At 41.5% G+C, this 23,125-nt stretch overlaps 1 protein-coding gene and 1 non-coding gene across 4 annotated transcripts in view; one reads left to right on the top strand and one right to left on the bottom strand.

Moving 5' to 3' along the window:
• JAKMIP2 (janus kinase and microtubule interacting protein 2) overlaps positions 1–23,125 on the top strand; it is a 195,370-nt gene that overhangs the window by 103,326 nt on the left and 68,919 nt on the right. For all 3 annotated transcript variants that reach the window (XM_005209592.5, XM_005209591.5, NM_001075897.2), the window contains 1 exon segment: positions 19,330–19,605. In XM_005209592.5, coding sequence (XP_005209649.1) covers positions 19,477–19,605 — 129 coding nt within the window. In that variant the 5' untranslated portion in view covers positions 19,330–19,476.
• TRNAA-AGC (transfer RNA alanine (anticodon AGC)) lies at positions 23,051–23,122 on the bottom strand. Its single transcript has one exon. It is a non-coding gene; the product is annotated as a tRNA-Ala (tRNA).

Raw genomic sequence — 23,125 nt, 5'->3', positions numbered from 1 at the left:
TGAGTCAGCTCTTCCCATCAGGTGGCCAAAGTATTAGAGCTTCGATTTAAGCATCAGTCCTTCCAGTGAACATTCAGGGTTGATTTTCTTTAGGATTGACTGGTTTGATCTACTTGCAGTCCAAGGACTCTCAAGAGTCTTTTCCAGCACCACAATTTGAAAGCATTAATTCTTCGGCACTCAGCCTTCTTTGTGATCCAATCCTTACATCCGTACATGACTACTGGAAGAACCATAGCTTTGACTATATGGACCTTTGTCAGCCAAGTGATATCTCTGCTTTTTATTATGCTATCTAGGTTTGTCATAACTTCCTTTCCAAAGAGCAAGCATCTTTTAATTTCATGGCTGCAGTCACTGTCCACAGTGATTTGGAGCTCAAGAAAATAAAATCTGTCCCTGCTTCCACTTTATAGCTGTGGTGTAGTGTCCTCTTAGATTTAAGCTCTCCAAGTGGTGGGGATAGCTGCAGTGCCTAGCACAATGCCTTTCTTAGGGTGTTTACTCAGTCACTTGAGATTCCTTGCAACCCCATGGACTATAGCTCACCAGGCTCCTTTGTCCATGGAATTTTCCAGGCAAGAATACTGGAGTGAGTTACCATTTCCTTCTCCAGGGGATCTTCCCAGTCCAGTGGGAGCTTAATAAATTTCACAGACAAATAGTATAGTGAACTCTTTAATACTTGAGTCAACCTTATGTGACTTTGCATCTCAGCTTAGCAATTGATTGGTTGTAATTTTGACCAAACACCAATTTAGAAAGGATTAACAGCAGTTTACATCTGGTCCCTCTTACTAACTCTACACCTCCCACCCTGACCTAAATCACCACCATCTTTAAGCTGGATTTTTGCAGAGGCTTCCAAGGCAGTCTCCTTACTATCCCTCTTATGCAAATTCTTCTACTCTAACCACTGGAGTCAGTGAGATGCTAAAACTGAAGCCAGATGAGGGCACCCCTCCCGTCAAATCCTACAGTGGGACCTCACTCTGAGTAAAAGCCCAAGTCGATGTAAAACGGCCTAAAAAGTGCAGTGTGGTTTGCACACACTGCCCTCCATTAATGCCTGCCCTCAGCTTGGCTGCTGTCCTAATTTGCTTATTCCCTCCAGCCTGGCTGGCCTCCTGCCGTTCCTGGAACTTGGATGTCTGTACCCACTGCAGAGCTCCTGTACTTGCCCTGCACTCCTGGAACACTTCTGCCCAGGCGTCTGAGTGGCTCGCCCCGTCCAGTCTTCAGCCAGATAGCGCATGCTTGTCTAGGCTTTCTGTTATCTCAAATCAGAACCCGCATGAACACTTCCCATCACCTTCCGTGCTTTTATTGTTTCCCATAAAACTTCGTCATAATCTAGCAGAGTACTTACTTATTATGCTTACTGTGTGCCTCTCCCAACTAATACATTGTCTCCATGAGCTGGAGACACATGTCTGTTTTCATCTATTTACTCAGTGCCAAGACCAGTGTTCAGCAGCTATTACGTGTTCAATAGACATTTGTTGAATAAACCAACATTTAAAAAAAGCTCTTACTTGATGCATACATTGCTAAACACTTCACCTGCATTATTCTGTGGACTTTTCACTACCACCCTCCAAGGGAGGCCTGAATGACAGAATGAAGACATGGGCTCTACAGTCAAACATCTTGGAATAAATCTTCCCCCATCAGTACTTGCCAGCTCAGAGCCGAATAAAGGTCAGTCATTCATCTTCACTAAGTCACCGATAGTCCATCTGAATGAATACAAGGGAAATATTACTGATTACTTATCATTGGTTGTTTTTTGTCAGACTGTCTGAAGCAATCAGATCAACATTATAAGAAGTTTTTCAACCACAGCCCCAGATTCAGGCTTCCAGTACCATCTCATTTAATTATCTATCTCATGTGATCATTTAAGACTTAATAGCTATTTTGTGTGCACTGTTTTGCAGGAGTAAAGCACTCCCTTGTCTTACCCTATTTCACACAGGAAAAACGTTAACTGCTAGGTTATAAGCACCCTGAAAAATGGGATTTATCTGTGAAATGCCCTAAGTGACTACTTCAGTCAGGGCTCAGTGCGTTGCTACAATAATGATACACAACCTTGTGTTAAATCTTTTAAATGCTCTGGATAAGAAATGTGTTTGCAACCTTATGCTTTGATTTCTATAGAGGACTTGTTTTTGATTCATCTGAGAATTTTAAAGCTAATAATAGTTATAGAACAGGGGAAAAAAAAAGATATTCCCTTTCTGATTCTAAAGGAAAGACAAGTGCTGTGTATTAGTTAAAATGAATGTTGTTGAATCAGGCTGACCTGATGTTAAATTCTGTCAGACACATTTTAGGTTCTAGAGAAACAACTGAGTCAATGAATGGCATAGACATACACTTTGTACGGTTGCACAAATTTTCAGTTTTTAATTTCTTCTCTTGTGCAATGGGAAAATTATATCAACATCATGAGTGTGTTTTAGAGAGAGACTATATGTGCAGTGGTTCATACTGTGCTTGACCTGTAGAAAAATTTCAATAGAATTATTGTTAAACAGGTTTTCAGTCTATAGCTTAGCATGTGGAACCCTTCTCCCCAAAATTTAGTGTTTTAATGAGGTGTAAGAATAGAGACAAGCTCTACAAAAATGAGCCCTTTCAAAATTCTCTCTTTCTCCTCCATCCTCCCCCTAACTCCAGTTAAGCAATATTCTTGGCATATCTGTAATTCTTACTAAATCTTCTTATATGACATTTATTCAGCTCTTCCTCATTTCTTCAACCACATGACAAATCCTCTGTCATCTTTCCAGACTCTGCTCAGCCATCCCTTCTGTTAGCAGTGCTGGCCCTCCCCAGGGAATTAGATCTCCTTCTCTGTGCTCTGGTAGTGTGTGGCTTGCTTTCTTCCTACAGCACTCATTACATTTTCAAGCCTGCAGTTCATTATCCACATGGCAGTCCCTCCAGTGGGGAGAGCTGTAAAGAGGATTCGTAAGTCACAGATTTGAGGCTGGGCTAGATGACTTGTACACCCACCTCAGAGCATTAAAAATAAAATGCATGTAAATAGCTTAGCACAGTGGCAAGCCTAGTTAAACGGTCAGCAATAATGAGGAGAAAGATAGTTAGTAGTCTTAGTGGTACTCATCTGTCACAGTATGAGGTGAGTAGGTGGATGAACTATAATAATTATCTGTACAAAATCTATGATGACCTAGAATATTATAGGCCAGCACTCCAAAGATTTAATATATCACAGATTGCTTACCATACAGAGAGGAATACTGTATCTCAGAACCTTCCTTGTGGGTCTGTGTGCAGAAAAACAATTTGCACATTTGAGTTTGCTTTTCCTAACAAAGTTGTATATTGAAATACTTTGAAATGTTAAGTGAGAAATTGTAGCTCCTTTCTGTGCCATGGGGTAGGTAGTAAGCCAAAGAAAATACTGGGAAAAAGTGTGTTTCTCAGATGTAAATTGCTTACACGTGAAATTATCTTGCTTAAATTTCTAAGTACTTAGATACTGTTAATATGTTGCAGAGTTTAATATGGGGTTAAAATAACATTGTTATTAAGTCAATGATAAATTACACTTCCTCCAATAGTAGTTCATATTTTGGAAGAATAACACTAAGACTTTGTGAGTTTAAAGAGTTCTTCACAAGAAGGGGCCCTACATACAGTTTGTTCCCCTTCTGTTTGATTACCATTGTCAGGATTTGCGGAAGTGGAAAATTGTGCTGTGACTCTCAGTGCCCAATGGCTGGTTCTCTCTTCAGTGGAGAGGAGAGGCGTTTGAGTCTGAAGCATTTCAGATTTAGAAATGAGATCTCTATGCTTGAATTAATTCCAGCTTTTCGTGATGTGTGTTGAAAGCATGACAATGTATTCCAGCTTCACCTGGTTATTTACCCTTGATTTCTCTTTGCTCCACTTTCCTCACTGAATTCTTCTTTTTTTTCCCCTCAGGAATATTATTTCATTTGGATTATATTAAGTATGCAATAAATATTATATTGTGTAATTTAACATACAACTGATTGTATATTAAAGCAAATAATAATAATAAGAAGAAAAGCCATACTTAAGTTTAAATTAAGACCTCTTACCATGTACCACACAAAGAGAACTATTGCTATTTGAACATCAGTCTCTATGTATGTGTACATCATTACTATTTACTTAAACTATTGCCTTTTGAGCACCTATCTTTATGTATGTGTATGCAAGTGGCTCAGATAGTAAAGAGTCCGCCTGCAATGCAGGAGACCCTGTTCAATCTCTGGGTCAGGAAGATCCCTTGGAGAAGGGAATGGCCACCCACTCCAGTCTTCTTGCCTAGAGAATCCCATGGACAGAGGAGCCTGGCAGGCTACAGTCCATGGGATCGCAAGGAGTCTGATACCACTAAGTGACTAACACTTTCACACAAGTACTATTCACTTAATTTTAAATGTGTTAAATCTTATTTTGTTGAAGTCTATTATTTCTATAAAGTGCTTAGAAATTGTTTTCAAAGAGGTTGTGTAGTAAATTTTAAAGATAGATAAACCAATCAGTAATGAAAAGACGGTACTGCTGTCCTTCAAGTGTGATTTCTCTAAAAACAAACTGGAGTGTTTCTGCTACAGAATCATTACTGGATTTATAGACTTTGGGATATGACTGTCTGTGTTATGTCCTAACTTGCCTTTTTACTACTTATATAATATTACACAATTCATAGTTCTTTTCTGAGACTCTTTTTCCTTTTCTGTAATACTTATAATGTTGTGGTTTAAACAAGAAAATGAGAATCATTAAGCATAATTCCTGGGTTATACCAAGGACCTGAAAATATTAGCTCTTGTTATATTTAAGCACAGGGCTTACCAGGTGGCACTAGTGGTAAAGAGCCCACCTGTCAATACAGGAAACATAAGAGATGCGGGTTCAATCCTTGAGTCAGGAAGATCCCCTGGAAGAGGGCATGGCAATCCATTCCAGTATTCTTGCCTGGAGGATCCCATGGACAGAGGAGATTGACAGGCTACTTACTGTCCAGGGGGCTGCAAAGAGTTGGACACAACTGACACGACTTAGCACAGCACACCTGTGTGTCTGGGTGCACATATGATTCCTTTCATTCCAATGAGTTTGTTGATACTGACATTCTTCCAACATCCCATGCACCCAAGGATTGGGTGTCATCTTCAACCTTCCCTTCTCTCTCTCTCAATGCTTCCCAACAATCAGCACTTGTGGGGACTCTTCAAACATCACAGATCAGCTGGAGAGAAGTGTAGTGGTTTCAGTCCATAAGAAACTTCAGGCTCAAATACATCTTGACCATGTCACCTACCTAGCTCTGTGACTTTGAGTGAGAAGCTTGACCTCCTATCACCTCAATTCTCTCATCTATAAAAAGGAATAATAAACACGTATATCTCATAGTCTTGTTTTAAGTCTGAAATGGAAGGATGCATGTAAAACGCTGCATTGTAAACCACTTTAAAAAGTGAAAGTGTTAGTCACTCAGTTGTGTCCAACTCTTTGCGACCCTATGGACTGTAGCCCTCCAGGCTCCTCTGTCCATGGGATTCTCCAGGCAAGAATATTGGAGTGGGTTGCTGTTCTCTTCTCCAGGGGATCTACCTGACCCAGGGGTTGAACTTGGGTGATGATGATGAAAATGATGATGGGAAAGAATTTTTCCCATCTTTCCTTTCTTTGACTAGGAGAGAAAAAGGCACTTCTATTTTTCCATCCTAATCCAAACTTCTTCTCTTTGTATCTGAACATTGATAATGGATCCATATCTGGACCTCTAACCTCTAGTTTCTTTACTTCATTCTGCTTTACATATAATGACAAGATTAATCTTTTTTTAAAAAAAATTTGCATCATGCCTCTTCTCTTAAAAATATTTCTCAGATTCTCAGTAAGTTTTTAACAAAATGTAAAATCAGTATCTAGGCAGTCAAGACATCATAATTTACCATCTCTTTGCATTCGTTTGTTCCCCAGGATAAACCTTCCACACCAGATATTGTAGTCTGCAATTTATTCCTTCGCTTGTCCTACCTTTCTGCCTTTTCTTAATCCCTCCTAGTCATCCTTCATGTTCCAGCCTTATCATAAAGCCTTTTCTTCTGGTGAAGTCATTTATTTAATTAGAAATATTTATTCAGAGTCTATTTTGTGCCTGGCCCCACTGTACTAGGCACTGAGATTCAACAAGGAGCCAGACAGACATAGTCCTTGCCCTCGTGCTACCGTCCCTTTGATTCTCCTGCATGTGTGTGTGTGTGTGTGTTTCCTCCTTTGGCACATGGCATATGCAGCCTTGTTTGACAGATACATGTTGTACTATCTTCAATGTTAACACAATAGCTTGCACATGATTATGGTTCAAGAAGTAGTTGCTGATCTGTGATTTTACAGTGATTTACCTATAGCATATGGCTACACATTGGGGCTAGATTGACTAATTTCCATTAGCCAACCTCACTATCTTGCTTCCAAGATCTTACCAATTTTAAAAATATAGTTAAATATTGACCTCAGGAACAGAACTCAAAATAGGAATCTAAATGATAAAAAAAAAATCATTTCTATATTCTGTAATTTATTATACTATTGGTACATGATACCATATTATAACATAGGGAAGATATTATAATAGAACTGTACTGTATATCCAATATTTATTATATGCAAACTTTACATGCTTTTACTCAAGTAATATTAGTCTGTATAAATCTTTATACAGAAATTGTCCTCTTTTTAAATAGCAGGTTATTCATTTCTTATCCTATATACAGAAATTTCTGCTCATGTTTGACACTTTGCACATGTGCTTTTATGATAGTTTTTTAAAAATGTGTGGCCTTTGAGAGCAGTCACCAAGGAAACGATAGCATAAGGTATATGTGTTTCACATATGCCTAAAATAGAAAGGCTTGCTCTCAGTTATAAATACACTTTCTCTGAAGCTCACTCCCTCTAGTGATCTGGGTATTTTTCTTTAATTTTACATACCAGGTTTTTTTTTTTTTTTTTAATACTGTACAGATGAAGCAAGTGCCTACTTTAGGCAGAGGTTTCTCTGTCTGACCTTGAAAACTCAGTGATTTCCTGCTAGTTTGATATTTCTCCCCCATGTCCAATGACATTGGTACTCCTCATTCTACAGTAGCTGTAAAATACTTTCAATCCAGAAAGAAAGAACACTGCATTTAAGATTGTATAGCACTGAGTAACTTACTTTGCTGAACTCATCCTTCAAAGTCCTCTAAATCCAGTCATAGTAGTACAATGCAAGATAACTTACTCAGTGCCGAATGAAATTAAACTCGATTTTATTTGAATATAATGAATAGCAGCAAGGGTCATGAAATCTCAGAACACGGCTTAAATGAAAACTTACTTAACTTTATTGTTTACTTAACTGTTACACCAAACTTTTACTTTTGCCTGAAATCAAAACAGTCATTCAGGCGCTTTCACAAAGCAAAAGAAATTTTCCATAAGAACTCTTATTATAAATCATCTTCGTTGAAATTGTGAAATATGTTCCTCGTTCTCAGTGTTTTCCTTGGATCTGGACCAGTGTTAATGAAACTGAGCTTTGTGGTGGTCCTTGTGACAGGTACTGTGAGTGCAAAGATGAATGAGACAGTTTTACCCTCACGTGGGCTCAGTCACCTGAAGAATAACTATGCTATAAATGAATCATGGCCATCGCCTGCTGAATGTTCTTGCACTGTCTGTGTTTAACCCTGCAGTCCGTTTCATTCTCAGTTGCCAAAGGACTGTTTGTTGCTCAATCGCTCAGTCGTATCTGACTCTTCGCAACCCCCTGGACTGCAAGCAGGCCAGACTTCCCTGTCCTTCACTATCTCTCAGAGTTTTCTCAAACTCATGTCCACTGAGTCGATGATGCCATCCAAGCATCTCATCCTCTGTCGCTAAAACCAAAATGTGATAAGTCACTCCCTTGTATGAAACTCTGGTGACTACACATTACTGTGGGGATGAAGTCCGAACCCTTTAACATAATCTATACTGTTTTCTACTAACTGTTCCCTGTCAACCTCTCTAAGTTCATCTTTGAAGTTTTCCCATATTTTTCACCAAGATCTTGTCTATGTTTTTCTCCAGAGCATCATTTATATTCTTTTTTACCCCTGGACCTTCCTATTCAGTACTCCCTCTACCTAGAACATGGTTTTTCTTGTACTCTCTTAGCTAGCTGATTCTTTCACATCTTACAGATCTTTGTTACAGATCACTTTTCCTAAATCTTTCCTGATTCCCATCTCTTATTATGTGTGCAGTTATCAGACTGCATGAAATTGCTGATTCCTCCTCTGGGAAGAACAGGGACCCTGTCTCTGCATCCTCCCTCCAGATGTTTCATAAATACTTGTGAATTGATGAATCATTAAATTAAGGGAAGAGTGATGAATGCTATAAGAAGTGTCTTTAAAGTGCAAATAGAAACCCAAGAGAGGGAGTAATTTATTCCACCCAGGGAATGGTGCAGAGGTGTGAGGGAAAGTGATATGTGATGATCCTGGATCTGACCCCTAAAAGATGAGTAGGATGGAGTTCACCAGAGAGTTGAGGAGGAGAAAGGAAGGCAAACAAGGAACTGTATTAGTGGAGTTTGCAGAGTAGTTTAGTTCTGGAAGGATCCTCCCACCTGCTTTGCCTTAATTTTAGACGTCACTTCTACCAAGCCTTCCTGACAACCCCTCTGAAAGAGGTTACACATCTATTGTATGTGTGCTGAGAATGATTTTACTGCGTTTCAGGGGGTATATTTCTAATATGAAGATTTAAACCTGAGATATAAACAACAAATGCATCAGGAACAATAGGTTTTTGGTTGTATTCAGGTCCGTTCAGTCACTCAGTTGTGTCCGACTCTTTGCTACCCCACGAACTGCAGCACTGTAGGCCTCCCTGCCCATCACCAGCTGCTGGAGTCCACCCAAACCATGTCCATTGAGTCGATGATGCCATCCAACCATCTCATCCTCTGTCGTCCCCTTCTCCTCCTGCCCTCAATCTTTCCCAGCATCAGGGTCTTTTCAAATGAGTCAGCTCTTGGCATCAGATGGCCAAAGTATTGGTTGTATTACATTCTTTCATATGAAAAATTTATGTGTTAACTAAATAATTTGTAGTAATAAAATAATTGCTATTATTATATGTGATAAAGAGGGTAATTGGTGGAAGAACAGGAGAGAGAAAAAATAACACAAAGAACCATACAAGCCTGACACCTTGCAGTCCTAAAGATGCTTAGCTGATACTATGTTGAATGCTAGCATTTTAGATTCATTTTCTTCTAATAGATGTATAAAGGGTTAAAATCTTTGGACCCAATAGCCATACCACCACATTCCCTTTATATAGGAAACTAGAACTCCAGGTTTGGACTAACTTAAATAGCAGTCCCCCTTCTTTTAAAAAAACTGTTTATTTTATATTGGACATAGCCAATAAACAGTGCTGTGATAGTTTTCAGGTGGAGAGCAAAGGGACTCAGCCATTCATGTACCTCCTCCCATCCAGGCTGCCACATAACAACATTGAGCAGAGTTACCTGTGTGGTACAGTCGGTCCTTGTTGATTATCGTTTTAACTATAGCAGTTCCCCTCCTTTATATTAAATTTCTGTGTTAGGTTCATGAGTGCACAGTTAACGAATGTATTTTCCTACATAAACAAGGGATTGGAGAAGGCAATGGCACCCCACTCCAGTACTCTTGCCTGGAAAATCCCATGGATGGAGGAGCCTGGTAGGCTGCAGTCCATGGGGTCCTTAAGAGTCAGACACGACTGAGCGACTTCACTTTCACTTTTCATTTTCATGCATTGGATAAGGAAATGGCAACCCACTCCAATGTTCTTGCCTGGAAGAATCCCAGGAACGGGGGAGCCTGGTGGGCTGCCGTCTATGGGGTCACACAGAGTCGGACACGACTGAAGCGACTTAGCAGCAGCAGCAGCAGCATGTCTCTGCAGGTCACTGGGAATAGAATCTGTTAGTTTAATTCATCCGTTTTAAACACTAACAACATCTAATTCTAAAACATCATCTTTGGAAAAGAAGTGGGGGAAGGGCTTAGCCAAACCAGCAAGGCTTTGGTGCAGTGGATGTATCAAAGTGTTAATTATGGAGAAGTGTTGCATACACATGAACTCTAGTTAATTTTATATTACAGTTGCTTTTCAAATCATAACTCAGAGGCAACAGCCTTATTGGAAACTCTTAAGATTAATAACAACCTTATTCAGTTTATAGCTTAGGGCAGAACCATCTGCAAAGCCGAGACTCCTGGGAATACTGACCTTGCCAGTGCAGATCTTATTTTGCCAAAAGCATAAGCAAGAATTGCTTTAGTCTTTTCAGGGATCTCTGTGCCTTTCCTGGTCTGTCTCTTTTAGCACAAAGGAATGATAAATTGTTTCTTCTTCCCTTGAAATCTAAGCTGGCTTTTCTTGGATAGTTCAGTCCTGGAAAAAAATGATAACAATGATAATAATTTCTAATCATTTTACACACTTTAGTTCATTTATCCTTGCAAGAGCTCAGTGAGGTAGATATATTTGTGTCCTCATTTTACAGTAACAGAAGTTTAGAGAGTTTAATTTCTCAAGAATAGACATCCAGGAAGTGTGGCTCAAAACCAGGTTGTGTGATTTCAGATCCCAAGCTCCTAACCACCACATCCCACAGTTCTGTTTTGTAAGTGCCCACTGATATGTTCATGCCTTTGCCGTCTCTTGAGCCTACTCACGACCAGAGCGGAAGAATCCAGCCCTTTCTTCAAGTATGTATTATAATAGCTAAGAGGCTCTGGAGACTGACAGATGTGTGTTTGACTTGCAGGTCTGGCATTTCATTAGGTGTGTTAATTTTTCTCAAGTTAATTAACTTCTCTGAGCCTCAGTTTTCTTACCTAAAAAACGTAATAAGAATAAATATCTGAAGGGGTTGACTGGGATAAATTCCTGTACCTAAGATGAATGTACCTTAGCCCAGCGCCCGGCCCAGAGGCAGAACTCAGGAAATTAGGTAGCACATTCAGCATCAGCATCATTCAGGCTCAGCTCACCTCCTCTGTTGTCTTCATGCGTTTGCAGTCTGCTCTTAGCTACTCCCATAGCATTTGCCAACTGTATCATTCACTGCTTTCTAGAATTTGTTTCCTCTTGACAGATGTTTGCCTCCCCTTACCATCCAGAAGCCACTGGCAGGTGGGAATGAATGATGCTTGCAATTGTTTGCATCTATGAAAAACCAAGAACAGTGCTCCATAAATAGTGGCCATGCCTTCTTGACCACATTTCTGATAAAGACTTTTAGGTATTTTAGGATGTGAGAGAAAATAGAAAATGTAGTTGGACATCATATTGGGATTTCTAGGATATTTTTACTTTCCTGGACAGACTGTGTAACCAGAATTATAACCAAAGAGCAATAGCACAGATTCAATATATTTAAATATCGATGAACTGATTTAATATCAATAAATGTTTCCAATTTCTTGATTTTAATCTTGAAATGTGTGTTTTTAAAATCAACGATGCTCCAAATAGAAATTTTTAAAAATCCGTTTTTATTGAAATATAGTTGATTTACAATGTTGTGTTAATTTCTGTTGTACAGCGGAGGGATTCAGTTATACATTATTGTTTTCCATTATGGTTTATCACAGGATATTGAATATATTTCCCTGTGCTATAAAGTGGGACCTTGTCATTTATGCATTTTATATACGTGCTCAGTTGCTCAGTCATGTCCGACTCTTTGAGACCTCATGGACTGTAGCCCACCAGGCTCCTCTGTCCATGGAATTTTCCAAGCCAGAATACTGGAGTGGGTTGCCATTTCCTCCTCCATCCATTTTATATATAATAGCTTGCATATGCTAATTCCAAACTCTCAATCCATCTCTCCCTACCCCTCCCCTTGGCAATTACAAATCTGTTCTCTATGTCTGTGAGTCTGTTTTGGTCATATTTTAGATCCGATATACAAGTGATATCATAATGGTATTTGCCTTTCTCTTTCTGACTTACTTTACTTGTGATCGTCTCCAGGTCCATCCATGTTGCTGTAATGGCATCATTTCATTCTCTTTATGGCTGAGTAGTATTCCATTGTTTATATGTACTACATCTTCCCTATTCAGCTGAATGGACATTTTTAAATCTGGACATCTTGTTATAAAAAATAGATATTGAGGTTCCCTAGTGGAGAGTGCAGTCCACGGGGTCACTGAGAGTTGGACACGACTGAGCGAGTTCACTTTCACTTTTCACTTTCATGCATTGGAGAAGGAAATGGCAACCCACTCCAGTGTTCTTGCCTGGAGAATCCCAGGGACAGGGGAGCCTGGTGGGCTGCCGTCTATGCGGTCGCACAGAGTCGGACACGACTGAAGTGACTTAGCAGCAGCAGCAGCAGTGGAGAGTGAAAAAGTTGGCTTAAAGCTCAACATTCAGAAAACGAAGATCATGGCATCGGGTCCCATCACTTCATGGGAAATAGATGGGGAAACAGTGGAAACAATGTCAGACTTTATTTTTTTAGGCTCCAAAATCACTGCAGATGGTGACTGCAGCCATGAAATTAAAAGTCGCTTACTCCTTGGAAGGAAAGTTATGACCAACCTAGATAGCATATTCAAAAGCAGAGACATTACTTTGCCAACAAAGGTCCGTCTAGTCAAGGCTATGGTTTTTCCTGTGGTCATGTATGGATGTGAGAGTTGGACTGTGAAGAAGGCTGAGCGCTGAAGAATTGATGCTTTTGAACTGTGGTGTTGGAGAAGACTCTTGAGAGTCCCTTGGACTGCAAGGAGATCCAACCAGTCCATTCTGAAGGAGATCAGCCCTGGGATTTCTTTGGAAGGAATGATGCTAAGGCTGAAACTCCAGTACTTTGGCCACCTCATGTGAAGAGTTGACTCATTGGAAAAGACTCTGATGCTGGGAGGGATTGGGGGCAGAAGGAGAAGGGGACGACAGAGGGTGAGATGGCTGGATTGCATCACCGACTCGATGGACATGAATCTGAGTGAACTCCGGGAGATGGTGATGGACAGGGAGGCCTGGCGTGCTGCGATTCATGGGGTCGCAAAGAGTCGGACACGACTGAGCGACTGAACTGAACTGAACTGAAACTCTAAAAGACATAAAAAGGCTAAAGCTGGGAGCAGATGATCCCAAGATTATTTCAAATGCAGCACCCCACTTTTACTCTCCAGAAGTGGTACCTGAGGGAAAACCATGGCGAGGGAAGAAAAAGTGTCATCTACTCATATTATTGTCACTCTCCCCCTCTCTGTGGTTTCTCTCTCAGGGGTTTGTACCAATGCCTAAATAAGTCTGTAGAGGATCAAGAATAAGAATGGCTTTTTAATATTTGAGGCCTTCCATAAGTGTGGCACTTGAATTATCATTATTTTTAATATCCCCTGTCATTTTAATTCAAATTAAGCATCTTGAGAAAAGCACCTATTGCCTAGTTTGTTTCCACCACCTTAGCCAGTAGTTGAAAATGAAAACACTCAATAAAGGTTACCTCTCCTGCATCATGAGCTGTGTGAGAGCATCTTTTACATTCTTTCATGTAATTGTCAAACAATCCAATGCCATAGTTCTATGTATTCCTGCACCTCTCGCCCCCATTTTGGAGATGAAGGGTATTGAGAACCCGAGAACTAATGATTTATCCAAGATCCACATCTACTAAACACACAGGTGAAATTGAAAATTAAGTCTGTCTGACTCCATAGTCCATACTCTTCCCCAGGAGTTCTCAAAGATGCCTGTGCATCAGAATCACCCAGCAACTACTCTATCAGAATCTCCAGAGTGGAGGTCCAATCACTAAAGCTGTCTTACAGATTTTAATAAAACCAGACCAAAAATTTGGGAAGCTTTACTCTCAAACACTACACTGTATTTCCTCCTCAATAAATGTCTATGGAGTGAATGAATGAATGATGGCCAAAACTCTTCCACTGATAATATATTCCTTCATTAAGATTTGCTCTCAAGCAGTGATCCTTATTTTAAAATGCAACTGCTCATAAGAGCCTGTCTCTAAATTTTCTGATATCTTTATCTAAAACTTGGTTGCAAGGAAACTCAGCCTTGGTGGCTGTGGGAGGTGCCTGATTAATGACAGGATAGGACCAGAGGATAAGCTAAAATTCTCACCTTTGATACCTCCCAATGATCCCTGGGGTCAGCACTGCCATCAGCAGCTGAAAGCTGGAAACCTAGGGCTCATTTAAAATGCCTTCACGTGGTTTGAAGTGGAGAAGCCATCACGCCCTCCTTCCTGATAGATTGGCCCATTGTTGAAAGATACTTCTGTCCCTCCTCCAGGTCTTCTGTTGCATCAGGTGTTATCAATGACAGAGGCTCTGAGGGTGGTCCAGAAACATCCCATGCATCTGCAGAGATGTCTTAGAGCTCTCCCTTATGCTCTGGAGCACACTCCTTTGAGGGGCTGTGTTTCTCTGCATGTGGCAGCCTCTCTAGAAGGTTGACCTCAAACTGCTTAAGCAAAGGCAGCACAAGTCCCCATCAACTGACAGAGGAATAAATAAAATCTAGTTTTAGTTATGCAATGGAATATTATTCAGCAATAAGAAGAAATAAAATATTGATACAGGCTATATTATGGATGACTCTTTTAAAGTAGAAGAAGCCAGTTACTAAAAATAAATCCACATATTTTATGATTCTGCTTACACAAATATCCAGAATAGACAAATCTATAGAGACAAAAAGTAGGTTAATGATTGCCTGGGCTGGGAGAGTTTGGTGGAAATGGGAAATGACTGCTAATAAGTATGGGCTTTCTCTTTGGTATGATAAAAAGTTCTAAAATCAGTTGTAGTATTGGTTGTACAGCCTTGTGAATATGCTAAAAAACAGATGAATTTTATGATATGTGAATTATATCTCATAAAACTGTCCAAAAAGGGGAAGGGAGAGCACAAAGCAACAGAAACATTTTAGTGAAATTACATATGAGAATCACAAGATTTCTAGGCACCCATCACAACTGGAAAAGACTTTGGAAAATTGCCCTCCAATAGAGGGTTATATGGGCTTCCCTGGTAGCTCAGACGGTAAAACGTCTACCTGCAGTGCAGGAGACCTGGATTCGATCCCTGGGCAGGAAGATCCCCTGGAGAAGGAAATGCACCCCACTCCAGTATTCGTGCCTGGAAAATCCCATGGACCGAGGAGCCTGGTGGGCTACAGTCCATGGGGTGGCAAAGAGTCGGACACGACTGAGCGACTTCACTTCACTTCAGAGGGTTATATAGGGCCATACTTATATGAGCTGTTTACAGTAAGGTAGGTGTCTATAAGTTGATCCCATCCTCAACTTCCTTTCATATTTTTTTCTCTCTGAACATGTCTAATTTATTAATCCTATTCTTTTATCTGGCTCTTATGGGACTTAAGTTCACAATAATTTCCAGACTAAAAATGTGTTAAGTCAGGCATATATGTTATATTTTGGGGAAAGGATTGTAAATTAAAATGTAAAATATGGCTGTCACTTCTCACATTTTTGCTGCAAGCAGTGACAGAGTGCTGGTCCTCGTTATTTACAACAGGAGAGAAGAATGTAATGTTTAAAGGTAGGATGTGATTCCATCAACATCTCCAGTGTCAGAGTTGCCGCTTCCTTTTTCATCCCCATGGCTGGCCCCATTTAGAACTGCATTATCTGTCGCCTGGACCACTGAAGCAGACTCACTGATTTCCTGCTTCCAGTCTCTCCCTCCTTAGTAACTCATCCTCCATCACACTGCCAGAGTTACCTCTCTAAAATGCAAACATGAGGCAGAGTAGCCCAGGGTAGACACCTTGAGTCTCAGTTTCAAACTGCCTGGATTTGAATTTCAGCCCCACCGGCTATCCACTCAGTCATCCTAGGCAAGTTACTTAATCTTTCTGTGAATAGTTTTATTCCCCACTGCATCTTTAGTGCACATTAGATCTGAGCAGTATTTTAAGTGCTGAATTCAATGATGGGCTTATAGTGATTGGTCAGTATAACTTATTATTATTATTACATTTACATTCACATACTGCCATGTTTCTCTGTTTCTGCATAATGAAATCATTTTAAATTAAATTTAATCATCGATTGTGCAAGAGCCTGTGCAATCTAACCCTGGAGTTTTTCCTCCTAGTTTTATAACCTTCTCTACATACATCAATTGTGTGACTCCGGAGTTTCTCTCAAGCTTCTGCCTCTGTCATTTGAGTATGTTGTTATTGTTTTTTTAGTCGCTTAGTCGTGTCCAACTCTTTGTGACCCCGTGGGCCGTAGCCTGCCAGGCTCCTCTATCCATGGAGTTTTCCAGGCAAGAATACTGGAGTGAGTTGTCACTTCCCCCTCCAGGGGATCTTCCTGACCCAGGAATTGAACCCACATCTCCTGAGGCTCCTGCGTTGTCAGGTGGATTCTTTACAACTGAGCCACCTGGGTAGCCCCCATTTGAGTATCTCCAATTGGAAAAGCCCATTCTTGGCTCAGGGAATCTGGAGGGGTGATCATCTGGCTTCCAAAAGTTGGGACATCTACTGGGCTAAGGCATAGCTGAAGAGGGCTAGCTCTAAAGAGAAGAGTCCCAAGCCCACACAATATACATTCACTCCAACACATACCATGGAGTCGACCACGGCGGAAAGTACTGGAAGACCCATCACAGTGATGTCTGCAGGTAGCACAATAGTGAGAGGAAATTAAGGATCATTGAGGTCAGAATTCTTGAGGTTATGTTGAAAAGGTTAACAGAGTATGGTTTCATTCAGGCACAAGGGAGAGACCCCTCCAACTGATGATGGTAAACAAACTAACCGATAAATCTCAATCACTTTAAGCTTCAAGACAAGACATGTTTGTGGGACGTACCTGTATTTCACTTACCCTTTTAACCTACATAGAGCCATTTTGAAATGGCTCATTCCTTTTAAAGTTGATATATACCTCCACAGCCCTTATAGGCTTCCTTAGCTTTGCTCATCCTTTGGTAGATAGTCCCATTATTAAATTCTCAGTTGAACAGGACTACCTTTTTCTGCTGCAACTCTAACTAATGGAGCCAATCAACTGTGAGCTCCTCCAGGGCTATATGATATATCTCTGAGCCCTCAGCACTGTTTACTGTAGCAGGTAAATTGTAGATGCTAATAAAGGTTTGTTTGCATTGGGGAAAAAAGAGAAAATGAAAAGCCTATTCTTCATTCAAGACAACAATATGGCTAGGAAGCTTTTCCCAAATGGCTTTTCCCTGTGTTGTGACAGCACTATAAAGGTCTGATAGAAGTTGACTATAAAGTGAGTCATATTTTATAGGTAAAACAAACCAGACTTCCTAGTGGACTGGATAGGGTATATAGAGGATAAAAAAAGAAAGGATGACTTCTAAGCTAAGATCTGGAACAACTGGGCATGTGATTGTGCCATTTATTGATATGGGAAAACTTGGGGAGGATAAGGTTTTTGAGGGACTAGTTAAAAAAAGACATCTGTATTTGTTCGGTTAGGTTTGAGATACCAATAGGATATCCAGGTGGATTTGGTAGAAGGAGTTGAATATATAAGTCTGGGGTTTGGGGAATGGTCAGGGCTATGAATATAACACAGGGGGTCATAAAACCTATAGGTGGGACCAGTAGAGATAACCTGGACAAAGCCTGGGGGACCAGCAACATCTAGAGAACAAACTAGAGGAGATACCTGTTAACTGTATATATGGGAGTTTTCTCACCCAAAACCTGCTTGGAGTTAAGTACTATCTTACTTATCTTTGTGCCTAGTGGTATTTGTCATACAAATTTTCAATAAATGCTTGTTGAATTCATTTCAATTCTAGAAACAAAGAATTGTAACCACTTAGAATCTCTCAGCCATAAACTTTAATGATTTTGCAACATTTGCAAAATAAGCATGAAGGAGCACTCCAACATCTAGCCTAGATGTTGGAGTGGTGGACAATATGGTGGACAGTTCCATGACTTCTGGTAACAGACTGATCTAACTTCCTAACCTTTCCCTATCCCCTTTCCCTAGAGACAGTCTCTAAAAGACATGGCCCCAGTGGTCATGGGTGGATGGCAGAAAGCCCAGGATCCCAGCATGGTCCTCAAGGCTGAATAGCAGGGGTCTCAACAGAGCAGCAGCTACTGGAACATATGGATCATCAGTAGAATTCTGCTTAGTTCTAGAGATACAAAACTCTCAATTTTCTGAAAGGTTGCATGGGAAACTCTCTATTATCTTCTTTATCTAGTCATGATTTTTGCACTGACTTTAACAGTTTAGGATTTATATTTTTCTTACCTCCTTGTTCCTATGACACATTTAAAGATTTGTAAATCAAGAGACATCATTTTTTTTTTTTTTGTCTTCTCACTGCTGTTCTGATTGGGTCTACATCATCCTTCACCTTGGAAGTTTAGTGGCCTCCCTTCCTCATTCTCTCCCTACTATGCCACCAGAACAACCACACCAAAGCACTGCTCTGTTAGGGCACCTACCTGCCAAGAGCTTCAATAGCTAGCTTCCTTGTTACCTACTGGGGGAAAAATAATTCCAAAATTCTAAGGATGGCATCCCAGATCATCACATAGGGGACTTCCTTTCACAAAACTGAATTAAATAGCTAATATGTCCAGTCCCTGAGATGCATTCTGAGAAGCAAGTTGTAAATATGAACAACACATTCCTGCCCTCACAAAGCTTACAGACTCATGGAGGTGACCACACTTAAAAAACAGGGATCTGTGTTTACCTGGAGTGGGGTGGGTTGGGGTGGGGGCTTCCAGGAGGAACTGACTTACCAGCTAAGACCTGAGGGTTGGTCAGACTAAACTGTCTGTGTGGCAGCATGTGAGGCTGAGGACCGTGTGAGGAGGCAGGGCAGAGATGGGGGGAAATGAAAAGTCCTTATGGGAAGAGAGAAAGAATCAGAAAATTAAAAGACACTCTCTACGCCCAGGATATGTGAGTGATGTGGAGGAAGTAAGGCTAGGAGAATGGGCAGGTTCGGGTGTAAAGAGCGCTCTGCGATGTGAAAGATACACTTGTGTATGGACTCATAGGTCTTTGAAGGATTTTAAGCAGGGCACTCACATGACCAGACTAGCCCATTGGGAAGACAGCCCTAAATTCATGTGCCAAGTGGTCGGCAGCCCTTAGGAGGGGGCTCTCGCAGGCAGCTCAGGCTGAGTGCCTGACGGGTATGCGGCCCAAGTCTCGGTTGTGGCAGTAACTACTGTCTCTGCCTCCCCCAGGGCTTCCAGGGCAGTGGCTGAGGAGACCTTCCCGAGGGGCAACACGCAGTAGCTGCTGAGCCATCGCACCCAGGAGAAGCCGCAGGAACATGGCAGCCCCTGCTTGAGAGGAATTCAACACCAACAGACTCTATTCAGAAGGAAATAATGTCCAAGAAAGGGCGAAATAAGGGCGAGAAGCCCGAGGCGCTCATTGTCGCCCTTCAAGCTGCCAACGAAGACCTCAGGACCAAGCTCACAGACATCCAGATAGAGCTGCATCAGGAGAAGTCCAAGGTGAGTGGGGCTTCCTGAGGCCCGCCTGCCGCCCTGCCTCAGTGGGCTCTTGTCTGCTGGTTGCCAGAGGGGGCAACAACCCCTGCACTTGGGGAGATTCCCTGTGTGTGGCAGAAGGGATTGAGCACAGGATACACACAAAATGAGAAAACCCTGTTCATGAGCTCTGCCTGCCCAGGAAGCCAGATGTAAAAATTGAGAGCATACTCCCCCACCACCACCACCTCTGGACAAATGAATAAGCATGTGGCCTTGATGGGTCCCACCCTTGCCTTCTGTAGTCATTCCCCCGAGGCATTTAGAGATATCTTTGTAAAGCATGTCCATCATGTCATTCCACTGCTCAGAACCCTGCAAGGCTGCCCACCTCTCTCAATCACAGGACTTCCCCCACCACGTCAGGACCTTCCCCCTCCAGCTCTCCATCATCTGACTCATCTCCCACCACTGCTGTCCCCAGATCACTCTGCTCCAGCCTCTTCACTGAACCAGGGGACACACGCCCATCACATTTGGGCCTTTGCCCTTCTTCTTCTCCAGCCAGCAGCATGCTCCTTCCACACTTCCTGCAAGTGTCAGCTCTAGTCAAGCATCTGACTACAATCTCCAAAACAGAGCACTTCCTGGGTCCACACACTCCCTAAAGCCTGCCTTTTCCTGGTTCATCTCAGCGCAGTTTTTGTATTTATATGTTGATTTGTTTAATGCTTCTCTCCCCCAAGTCAAGTGTAATCTCTGTGACAGCAGTCTCACCTCTCTATCAGTGGAGCTTAAATAAATGTCCAGGACTGAAAAGCTCAACATATATTTGTTGAATGAGTAGATGAATGACTGAAATGTGATTTCTATCCTTATACCTTACCATTATCCTGTAGAGCTGGGAGGAGGTTTAAATTAGACACGTACATAAAGGAGTGATGAGGAGTATATGAGAAAATTCATATCAGATGCTCAGAGAGCTGCCTGGCACATAGTAAATTCTGAAAAAAAATTCATAGTAATATCCCTTCCATATCTGGTATGCTTGAGTCAGTTGCTAATTAGACTTAGGGAAGTTTCTTTGCTTCTGAGTCTCATCCATTAAATGAATATGCTAATGCTTCTCTTATTAGAGCAGTATGGATATCAAACAGAGTCATGGACAGGAAATCATTTTGAAATACGTGACAGGCGTAAGACATTTTTGCAAAGTAGAGACAATCATGTCACTGTAAAATTACCTTAAAGAGATAACTCTGTGTGCAGTAAGGAAATGTTCTTAATCAAGTCACAAACAACATATATCCTTACTCTTTTTTACTGCCTCTTCTTCCTTGACTTTACCATTACATTTTAATTAGTTCTTTTCTCCCAAATGTATTTCTCCTGGTTTGAACAATAATAAAGCTTGGATTGGCCAAAGCTCCTGGCCCCCTGTTTCAGTTAATCCTTGACCTTGGATAAGCAGCCCCCAGTGTAAAGTTTATGAAGGGTATTTTTCACTTTCCATAAAGTTAACAAGAAGGTGGTGTCATAAAACAAACAAACAAAAACAAAGTCAAAAATGTTTGTGTAAGAGTCAGAAAACCAGAATATTGCCTTTCTGTCTCCCCAGGGACAAATTTCAATTTCTCAGTGTGTCGATCTGTAATTCAGATGACTGAGTCTGTTTCTCCATATACTTGTCTCTCAAGCATCACTGGAAATTAGAATAACCGGAGGGAACTTATTAAAAATTGAGATCCCTGGGCCCAGAGTCCAAAGATTCTGATAAAGTAGGAGTGATGAGGCTCAGGACTGCAATTCCAGCACACGGTCCAGACAGTCCCTGTGGAGGTGGTTCTTTGACTTTGTGTTGACAAACACTCCACCCCGCAATTCCTTCCAGGTCGACAAGCTATGAACATTTCATTGGTTTTAACTTTCCCTGGGGCAACGTAGCATTTCAAGGGAGGCAGGCTGCTTCAATTGTAGTAACAGCAGGATGACAAACTACCTTCATGGGAAGAAGGCTCTCCGTCTGGGTACTGGGAACCATAACCTGCCCCTGGTTTGCAGAGAGCAAGCTCATGAGATTTTAAAGAGGCGGAGGCCCTGCAGATCCCAACCCTGTCATTTCCCATATGTGCTAGCCTTTTAAAAGGGGTAACTCTTGACTGTGGACAGAGCTGTTTATCTTGCCTGTTTATCCAGGGCTGGGCACTGGTGTCTAAGCCAGCAGTCAGGGGTCATCTCTCTTTCTGACAAGAGACCAGAAGCCAGGCTCTGAAATGAAAGCACTGCCCTTGTCGTCCACCCTCTGCCCCTCCCCCAGACTCCCTCTCCCTGACAGTTAATTAGAATCCTAGCACAGGGGCAACAGCAAAGCCTCACCGCCTGTCAGCAGCATTCCCCAAAGAGCAAAGGGAATTTAGAGGGCAAACAAGTCATAAAGCAGTTTTATTAAAATAAATACGATTGTGTTACCAAAGGCCCAGGCTCTGAGAGAGAGAACATGAACAATGCCGACATGTGAATTCACAGTCTCAGTTTGACTGCAAGGCTAGGATAACAATTTAACCTCAGGGGAATGGACTAGTTAAAGAGTGGAAACCTTTGGAGTGATGGGATATTACTCATTTTTCCAGAAAGACAAATCATCCCATTGACATTTGCAGAGAGTATTGCAGATAGAGCAGGTCACAAATGCTGGACTCTGTTGACTGTTTACCACCTGTCACACATGGTCAGAACTTTGTTTCCTCCTCACATAATCCCAGCTCTTTCCCTTAGCACCTGAGTGACCCTGTGCAGGTTATGAAATACCTGTGTCTTCCTTTGTCACATGGGATAATAGTCGTGTTTATTTCCTAAGTTATGTGTGTGTGTTTTTTGAGCAGATATTATCAGACATGTTGTGTTATAATTCAGTTATCACATTTCACCCTCACTACCATTCTCTGAGGTGGGCACTGTCATTATCCACATTTTACAAATGCAGAAACCGAGGCTCAGTGAGATAAAGCAGGTCACTCAGAGTCACGTGCTTGTTGGTGACGGGGCTGGGTCTTCAACTCCCCTCCCCTCTCCTCCCACGTCTGTGCTCTTTTTCCAAATGTTTTCCCCAGTCTTACTGAGATATAATTGGTGTACAACACTGTGTTCATTTTATGTGTGCAACATAATGATTTGATATATGTATAGATTGTGAAATGATTATCACAATAAGTTTAGTCAATAGCCATCACCTCACAGAGTTGCAAAGTTTTTGTTCTTGTGATGAAAGTGAAAGTGACAGACTCTCAGTCGTGTCCGACTCTTTGTGACCCCGTGGACTACACAGTCCATGGAATTCTCCAGGCTAGAATACTGGAGTGGGTAGCCTTTCCCTTCACCAGGGGATCTTCCCAAGCCAGGGATTGAACCCAGGTCTCCCGCTTTGTGGGCAGATTCTTTACCAGCTGAGCCATAAGGGAAGCCCTGAAGATGGAGATACTGGGGATTGAACCCAGGGTCTCGTGCATGCTAAGCATGTGCTCTGCCACTGAGCTATACCCCCAGC

Source organism: Bos taurus, chromosome 7, assembly GCF_002263795.3.
Source record: "Bos taurus isolate L1 Dominette 01449 registration number 42190680 breed Hereford chromosome 7, ARS-UCD2.0, whole genome shotgun sequence".
Classification (NCBI taxonomy): domain Eukaryota; kingdom Metazoa; phylum Chordata; class Mammalia; order Artiodactyla; family Bovidae; genus Bos; species Bos taurus.
Note: the sequence above shows the minus strand (reverse complement) of the source record. Positions and strands in the feature narration are given on the sequence as shown.